A 9,500-nucleotide genomic window follows, 5' to 3' on the forward strand; every position below is an offset into this window, starting at 1 on the left:
CCTCAGCCAGAAGCTCCTCCCCAGGGAACAAAAGTACACTGTTGTCAAAAAGGACTGTCTGGCGATAAAATGGGCTATGGAGACTCTTCGCTACTATCTCCTGGGGTGGTGGTTTACCCTCGTGACAGACCACGCCCCACTCCAGTGGATGCACAAGAACAAGGAGAGAAACGCCAGAGTGACAAGATGGTTCCTCTCCCTGCAGCCTTTGCATTTTCGGGTCCAGCATAGAGCTAGAAGCCAACATGGCAATGCTGATGGCCTATCGTGACGGCACTGCCTCTCGTCCCAAGTAGCCCAACCCCTTGGTGTTGAGCAGGGGTGGGGGATATGCGATACAGCATGGCCAGAGGGCAGCAGGAGAGTGTTAGCAGGGAGCCTTATTCCCTGCAAGGGGAGGAAGGTTTGCTACAGATTAACTAGAGCACCTGAAGCCAGTCATGTGATAAAAACCCCCTGTTTCAGTCAGACAGTGTGGGAGTTGGAGCAGGAAGGTTTGGTTGGAGCAGAGAGCAGTTTAAAGGAGTTGGAGAAGAGAACAGTTTTGAAGAGAGACAAAAGGAGGAGTGATGCAGTGGGCTGAGAAATCCAAAAGAAACCCTAGGTAAGGGGCACTTGGCTTGTGTAGAAGGAGGGCAAGAAGCCCCTTCACAAGCTGAAGGGCAGAAGAGGGAAGTAGCCCAGGGGAAGGAACCGCTAGTTCAAGTGGTTCACCACAAACCTCAGGGTCCCTGGGTTGGGACCTGGAGAAGAGGGCGGGCCCAGGTCCCTCCCTCTCCACTCACCTCCTCAAGGACACTAGTGGAGTAATTAAAATACTGGTTCAGAGGCAAGCAATGGCGCCCTGAACCTTCCCCAAAGAAGACAGCATGAGACCTAGCATAACAGTACTGGCAATTTGCAACAGGTCCCATAGAAAAGTGTTACCATGATGAGGTGAGAGGAGCAGGTGGAAAAGGCCCTTTGCCTCCCAGTGGTGGAAGGGATTCTCAGGGTGATGCTAACGATACAGACATAGGATGTCAAGGTTAATAGAAATGGGGAAACTACATCTGGGAAGGAAAATATATAAAGAACCAGCATCATCTGGTTAGTGTCGCTGCAGGAGAGCTTTAAAATTGGGTTGAGATCACAAAAGAAATAGTCCATTTCATTGGGACCACAGAAAATTGATTGTGACATAACACACATCATTATTGTACAAGGTAGAAATCCACTTATCCAGCACTCAGCTGCTAGCTGGAGGCACAACTTGCCATTCATACATGTTCCATAGTGCAATGGTTTGCATATGGCTAAATACCGATCATAAGACATCGCTGCCAGAAGATAACATTCCGTAGTTGCTAGAAAACAAAAGAAAAAAAACTGTCATGCAGCCCCCCACAGAAATGGTTCTGTCCCCAGTCAGGAGACTGGCCAGCATCCTGGGCAGAAGGACAGAAGTGTAGCAGGTCTCCAGGCAGGACAAGTTCCCCAGGAAGAAGTACATGGGGGTGTGAAGGTGCTGATCAGTCACAACTAGAGCAATGATGAGGATGTTCCCGGCCATGGTCACAATGTAGATCACTAGGAAAAGCAGGAAGAGGAGGATCTGCAGTTCTGGGAGATCCCCAAACCCCAGGAGGATGAATTCTGTGAAATCTGTTTGATTTTCCACATCTCCTTTCTCCATGAGCTGCATCTTGTGATAGTGAAAAGTAATGAACATTAGAAGATTTGACTGTACTATGAAATTAGATAGATTTCCATCTTTTGATCCCATAAGAGTTCCCACTGCAAACTGAGAGCTGGATTTATATTGTCTCTCAGAGAAACTTCTTCACTTCAGAGAGATTCATAGAGTTTCCTCACACACCCCAAAGAGCTATCACCCAGTTAATTTGCCCCTCTTCTGTCCCATACTCCAACTTTTTTCATTCATTGATTTAGATTTAAGACCAAAAGGGACCATTTGTGGATGGAGGTTGGCACAGTTGATTAAAAGAGCTTTAAACTAGAAACTTGGGGGAGATGCTCATGTAATCTCCATGCCTGATTCTAGAATTGAGAGGGAGGAAAATCAAGTAAAAGGATACAGCAATGGAGAAAAGAGCCACAGTGTGGAGGAGAATGGACATTAAGAGGAAGGATAGTGCTGATGCCAGTCAGAAAGGTGATATGGGAATTAGAATAACTGTACTCAATCAGGCAAGGAATGTGGATGAAGCCAAGCAGCAACAGTTAAGATGTTTGTACACTAATGCAAGGAGCCTGGGTGACAAAATGGAGGAACTAGAACTACTGATGCTGGAAGTGAAACCAGGTATTATAGGGATAACAGAAACATGGTGGAATAATTGTCATGACTGGAGACTATGTATTGATGGGTATGTGCTGTTCAGGAAAGATAGAAATAAAGGCTAAGATGGGTGGATCAGTGTTGTATATTAATGATGATGTAGACGGTAAAGAAATTAGAAATGATGGACTAGATAAGACAGAGTTGGTTTTGGCCAAAATCACTTTGGGGAAGTGATAGTTTAGAGGACAAATGCTACAAAGAATAATTTTTCCTCTGCTGATACTTTCACCTTCTTGTCAACTGTTGGAAATTGGCCACCTTGATTGCATTGGCCTTGTTGACACTACAAAAATAATTTTCCCTCCCTTGGTATTCACCCCCCTCTTGTCAACTATTGAGAATAGGCCACTCCCACCTTAATTGAGTTGGCTCGTAAGCACTGACCCCACACTTGGTGAGGCAACTGCCATCTGTTCATGTGCTAGAATATATATTCTGTTTACTGTATTTTTCACTCCATGCATCTGATCAAGTGGGTTCTAGCCCACAAAAGCTTATGCTCAAATAAATTTGTTAGTCTCTAAGATGCCACAAGGACTCCTCACTGTTTTTGCTGATAGAGACTAACAGGCTACCACTCTGAAACTAATAGCAGGGGCCCAGATTTTCCTGGAGGTGATTGCTGACAGATTTCTTCATCAACTAGTTGCTGAACCAAAAAGAGGTGTTGCCATTTGAGATTTGGTATTGGTGAGCAATGAGGACCTCATAGAAAAATTGGTTGTAGGGGACAACCTTGGTTTGAGCGATTATGAGCTAATTGCAACTAAATGGAAGGATAAACAAAACTGGATATACAACTAGGGTACTTGATTTCAAAAGGGCCAACTTAAAAAAATTAAGGGAATTATTTGGGAAGTGGACTGGTGTGAAGAGCTTCAGGATCTGAATGTGGAGGAGGCTTGGAATTATTTTGTCAAAATTGCAGAAGCAATCTGAAGCCGGCATCCCAAGCAAGGGGGAAAAAGTCATAGAGAAGGGTTGCAGACCAGCCCAGATGAGAAAGCTTACACTGGCACCCCAGCGCTGTAGCAGCAGCACTATTCTCTTTATTCCTCTCGGGGAGGTGGAGTACAAACAGTGCTGTAGCCATGGAGATACAGTGCTGTATGTGCCTTGCCAGTGTGAGTTACAGTGCTATAAAGCCACTAACAGCGCTGTAACTCTCAAGTGTAGCCAAGGCCTGAGAAGTCAGACGTAGAGTGATTGCTTTGTGAAAAGTGTCATTAAACAATTACAATCCACACTCGATGGGGATCACATCCTGAAAGAAATCTTTCCGGAATCCCCACTTTGGCTTTCAAACAACCTCTCATCCTTTCCAAGCTCATCATCAGAAGCAAGTTCCCCACAGATCAGGACACACCCACTCAAAGCAGCATCAGATCCTGCCAGAACAACAGATGCAAAAGCAGCAATCATATCTCCACTGCTATGATGAGCAATACTCCCCACAACACACCTTTCAAGATCCATGGGTCCTACATGTGCCTATCAAGACATGTGCTGTACTTCACCCAGTGAATCAAATGCCCAGACAACAGCTATGTAGGTGGAACCAGACAATCACTATGTTCTCCAATGAACTGACACAGAAAAATGATAAAAGACAAGCACTGTATCACCTTTGGGTGAACACTTTTCAAAAAGAGATCACTCTGTAGCAGTCCCTTGAAATATGTCAACTACTTATGCTAAACAATCTGTTCCACCTTGTATTTAGCTGAGACACTGAGTACATTTCCCAGTCCTGAAGAAGAGCTCTTCTGTATAAGTTTGAGTCTCTCACCGGCAGAAGATGGTCCAATGATAGATATTACCTCACTCTCCTTGTGTGATGGGATCCCCAGGGTACAATCTGGAGTTGTGGGACTGGTGTGTCCCCTTAACTCTCCTGCCTGGGCTGTCCCTCACAATAGTATGCCAGTGACAAGCAGCAAACCCCTCCAGGTGCTGTGATCACTCAGCCATCAGCTTGTGGAGACCCACACCCAGTTAAATTGCATGAATGTTCTCTAAGGCAGTCATGAATTATACAGAGCCCTGGTCTACACTATGGGGTTAGGTCAAATTTAGCCACGTTAGGTCGATTTAGAAATTACTGCCTCCACACAACCAAACCCTTTCTGTTGACCTAAAGGGCTCTTAAAATCGACTTCTGTACTCCTCCCCGATGAGTGGAATAGCGTTAAAATTGACTTTGCTGGGTTGAATTTGTGGTAGTGCAAATGCAAATTGACGGTATTTGCTTTCGGGAGCTATCCCAGAGTGCTCCTTTGTGACCACCCTGGACAGCACTTTGAACTCTGATGCACTAGCCGGGCACACAGGAAAAGCCCCGGGAACTTTTGAATTTAATTTCCTGTTTGGTCAGGGTGGTGAACTCAGCAGCACAGGTGACCATATAGTCCCCCCAGAATTGTAGAGCGTAGGATGTTTCTACTCTCCCCCTATCATCTCTGTTCCTGAGGTTATCGCAGATTAGAAGGCAAAAAAATGCACTAGCGATTACACGTTTTCCAAGATCCTGCAGTCCTCCCACACTGATAGGGTGCAGCTTAATGCATGAAGGCATTCAGTGGCAGAGGTCAGGAAAGAATTATGTGAGCACAAAGAGCGGAAGCAGGACCTGATGCTGAGGCTGATGGGGGAGCAAATTGACATGATGAAACATCTGTTGGAGCTGCAGGAAAGCCAACAAGAGCACAGACCCACTGCTGCATCCACTGTATAAGTGCCTACCCTCCTCCCCATGTCCCATAGCCTCCTCACCCATACGCCCAAGAATGCAGGGAGGCTAAGGGGCTCCAGGTGCCCAGCCACTCCACTCCAGGGGATGGCCCAAGCAACAGACGGCAGTCATTCAAACAGTTTGTTTTTTAGTGTGGCTACAATAAGAAATGTGGCCTTGTCTTTCCCTCCTCCCCACCCCACCTGGGCTACCTTGTCCATTATCTCTTTTTTAAAAAAATAATAAAGAAAGAATTCATGGTTTAAAAACAATACTTACTTTATTTCGAGGGGGTGGAGTTGGCTTACAGAGAACTAAAATTAATGAAGGAGATGGGTTTGTATCAAAGAGAAACACAAACTGTCACACCAAAGTCTGGCCAGTCATGAAACTGGTTTCCAAAGCCTCTCTCATGCTCAGCATACCTTGCTCTGCTCTTCTAATTGCACTGGTGTCTGGATCCTCAAAATCGGATGCCAGGCGATTTGTCTCAACCTCCTACTCCACCACAAATGTCTTCCCCTTACTCTCACAGATATTATGGAGCACACAGCAAGCAGCAACAACAATGGGAATATTGGTTGTGCTGAGGTCTGACCTAGTCAGCAAACAGCACCAGCGAGCTTTTAAACATCCAAAAGGTATATTCTACCATCCTTCTGCACTTGCTCAGCCTATAGTTCATAGACTCTAGGGCTGGAAGGGACCTTGAGAGGTCACCGAGTCCAGTCTCTTGCCCTCATGGCAGGGCCAAATACTGTCTAGACCATCCCTGATAGACATTTATCTAACCTACTCTTAACTGCTCCTTACTATTGTCCAGGCTTCATGATCCATGGGAGCAAAGGGTAGGCTGAGGTAGGTGCAACCGCGTGGTGCTGCTGGATGGGAGAGCAGCCTGAGGCAGAAGCCTCCAGCTCGCATGATATTCCAGGAACGCAGCAGGGGTGAAAGGGAGCTGAGAGGGCTCCATGCTTGCCGTGTTATGGCATCTGCATAGGTATCTGTAAACGGGTTGGGACTCACCACCCACAGCATCTCCTGCTGGTGACTCCAGGAATTAGCTCTATTCCAGTGGAGCACCCCCTCCTGGTGGTGTCCCGTCCATTGTTCTGTCCTCTGCTGCTGTCGCTGGACCCGTGTTGCTCCCTGCTCAGCGGTGTCCTCTTCGAGGCCACTGCCCTCTGACAGTGTCCCTTAGTCCATCTGGACCCCCTTCCGGGGATCGGTGATCAGCAGTCCAACATTCCAGCTACCATATGCAACCACACACCCCAAAGTCTAATCCCTCTTGTCAGGGATGAGGCGTAGTCTATAATGGCCACTCCCTACGGCTAATGGCTGGGTGTACTGCAAGGAGGAAGGGGGGGGACCCAGGCCCACCCTCTACTCTGGGTCCCGGCCCAGGGACCCTCTGGCGTCAGCCTCCCTGTCCTCTTTCTTTCCCCTCCTCTGTCTGTTCCCCTGGGCTGCTTCCCCTACGGCCCCTTGCACCCGCTAGGCCCTTCCCTTCAGGGCCTGCAGCCTGGCAGCTATGGGCTAGAGCCTTCTAGCCTCCCTGAGCCTGCCCAGCACTGCGCTGTCCACGGTGCTAGTCTCCCCTTGGAGACTGACTTTCCCCTGTCAAAGGCCTGGAACAGACTGACTGCTCCTGCTCTGGGCAGCCTTTATATATTGGTGAGCCTGGCCCTGATTGGTTCCCTCCCATCTGGGCCCTGATTGACTCCCCATAAGCCCTTTTCCGATTGGCTCCCAGGCTGCGCAGGCTCCCTGGCCTGCCACAGCCCATCCTCCCAGGGAGTGGGGCAGTCCGCCTCACTACAGTATCCCAGGAAAAAAGGCATGAAACGATTTTCTGCCATTGCTTTCATGTGCCATGCGACGTACCCAAAACCACCCGCAACAATATTTTTGCCCCATCAGGCATTGGGAGTTTAACGCAGAATTCCAATGGGCAGCTGAGATTGCGGGAACTGTGGGATAGCTTCCCTCAGTGAATCTCTCCATTAGTCGATGATAGCCATGGTAGTGAGAATGCACTCTGCCAACTTAATGCCCTTAATGGAGACATACCCAATCGACTTCTATAAAATCGACCTAATTTTGTAGTGTAGACATACGCAGAGAGAGGCATCAGCCAATCACCCCAGCCTTGCACCCTAGAAATATACCATCTTACACTGCTCAAGACTCCCTTGGACAGTGCAAGCTCATTAATTAAGTTACCATGCCAACAATTAAAAGTAGATGTGCAATAGCCCTTGTTAAGATGAGCTGAGATTTCCCCAAGCACTTCAACCAGAAACCAATGGTTTTAGGTAAAATATAAAACAGATTTGTTAACTACAGAAAGATAGATTTTAAGTGATTGTAAGAAGCAGGCATAGAGATCAGAGTTGGTTACATAAGAAATAAAAATAAATGTGCAGTCTAAATTCAACAAATGAAGAAAGATTTGAATCAAACAGTTTCTCACCCTAATAGATGTAACAGGTAGCTCACAGTTCTCTATACACAGGCTGGAATCCCTTCCCAGCCTGGGACCAGTCTTCCTCCGTTCAAAGTCTTTGTCTTCCAGACGCTCTTCCAGGTGTTGAGATGGTGGAGGAGAGAGACCAAGTGGTGATGTTATTGACCCTCCTTATACTTTCTCTCCTTGCTGTGATGTGAAGTTGGGCAGTACCCATTGCGTACGTGCCCTCAATGAAGTCTCTGGGAGAGTGGATTCTTCTTGATGGGCCATCAACGCCTGTTTGGCCAGCGAAGGTTGCCCCTTTGTTGTTACAGAAAGGCCAGCTGTGGCCATCTTCCAACCTCACCATATTTCAGTAACACATTTAGCAATACTTCATAACATCAAATACAATTATAGTACCCACAGTTCAACAGGATATTATTGTTCAGCAGATCAAGACTTCTCAAATGATATTTCACAAGGCATACTTTGTACCAAACACACCATAATCATATCACAGTGGTGAATATTTGGGGTCTAGGGTGCTATTTTGAGGTACAGAGGGTCACACCTTGTCTTTGTAATATTCTGGGACGAACACAGCCACAAAAACAGTTCATAACTTTATTATTTATTTTTACAGTTTCCATCTGAAGGTTTTCAGATATCAGTTGCCAAAAATAATCTTTTTTTCATTTTTCAGATTTCAGTTATTTTGATGAAAAGTCAAAATCTCTCCCCTCCTCCCCCTGCAAAATTCCAACCATCTGTATCTCTCTTATATTCATATATATTTGTGTGTGTGTGTGTGTGTATATGTGTGCACGCACACACGTCTCTTGTATACTGCATTTCTGTATCAGGGCCCACTTAGACCCTCCTTCTTTCACAATAGAAACCAGATTGATTGATCCTCATTTCATTCAACTAGTTTGAATTCTTTGGGAGGGCCAGATATTTCCTGACAGCTTTTCTCAGGGCCTCCTTGACCTCTCTGTTTCTCAGGCTGTAGACGAGGGGATTGGCCAGGGGAGTCAGGACTGTGTAGCAGACAGAGAACACTTTATTCAGGGCTCTCAGGTTGCTGGATTTTGGTAGCATGTAGACAATCATTATGGTCCCATAGAAAAGTGTTACCACGATGAGGTGAGAGGAGCAGGTGGAAAAGGCCCTTTGCCTCCCTGTGGTGGAAGGAATTCTCAGGATGGTGCTAACGATACAAACATAGGATGTCAAGGTTAATAGAAATGGGGAAACTGCATCTGGGAAGGAAAATATATAAAGAACCAGCATCATCTGGCTGGTATCACTGCAAGAGAGCTTTAGCATTGGGGTGAAATCACAAAAGAAATGGTCCATTTCGTTGGGACCACAGAAAATTAATTGTGACATAAAACACATCATTATTGTACAAGGTAGAAATCCAATTACCCAACATCCAGCTGCTAGTTGGAGGCACAACTTGCCATTCATACATGTTCCATAGTGCAGTGGTTTGCATATGGCTAAATATCGGTCATAAGACATCGCTGCCAGGAGATAACATTCCGTAGTTGCTAGAAAACAAAAGAAGAAAAACTGTGTCATGCATCCCCCCACAGAAATGGTTCTGTCCCCAGTCAGGAGACTGGTCAGCATCCTGGGCAGGACAGCAGAAGTGTAGCAGGTCTCCAGGCAGGACAAGTTCCCCAAGAAGAAGTACATGGGGGTGTGAAGGTGCTGATCAGTCACAACTAGAGCAATGATGAGGATGTTCCCGGCCATCGTCACAATGTAGATCACTAGGAAAAGCAGGAAGAGGAGGATCTGCAGTTCTCGGAGATCCCCAAACCCCAGGAGAATGAATTCTGTGAAATCTGTTTGATTTTTCACATCTCCTTTCTCCATGAGCTGCATCCTGTGATAGTGAAAAGTAATGAACATCAAAAGATTTGGCTGTATCATGAAATCAGATAGAGTTCCATCTTTTG

At 46.3% G+C, this 9,500-nt stretch overlaps 1 protein-coding gene and 1 pseudogene across 1 annotated transcript; both read right to left on the bottom strand.

Moving 5' to 3' along the window:
- Positions 1 to 1,077: 1,077 nt before the first annotated feature.
- On the bottom strand, positions 1,078 to 1,684 carry LOC127042045 (olfactory receptor 2AP1-like; annotated as a pseudogene).
- Positions 1,685 to 8,457: 6,773 nt separating this feature from the next.
- On the bottom strand, positions 8,458 to 9,500 carry LOC127042048 (olfactory receptor 6N1-like). Its single transcript, XM_050935713.1, has one exon. It carries the CDS (start codon positions 9,472 to 9,474, stop codon positions 8,458 to 8,460), a length of 1,017 nt encoding a protein of 338 aa, XP_050791670.1. The 5' UTR covers positions 9,475 to 9,500.

This window comes from Gopherus flavomarginatus, unplaced genomic scaffold (assembly GCF_025201925.1).
Source record: "Gopherus flavomarginatus isolate rGopFla2 unplaced genomic scaffold, rGopFla2.mat.asm mat_scaffold_2040_arrow_ctg1, whole genome shotgun sequence".
Lineage (NCBI taxonomy): Eukaryota > Metazoa > Chordata > Testudines > Testudinidae > Gopherus > Gopherus flavomarginatus.

Bases quoted from the DNA above. Each gene is read 5' to 3' on its own strand.
- LOC127042048 (XM_050935713.1), bottom strand. From the start codon at position 9,474: ATGATACAGCCAAATCTTTTGATGTTCATTACTTTTCACTATCACAGG.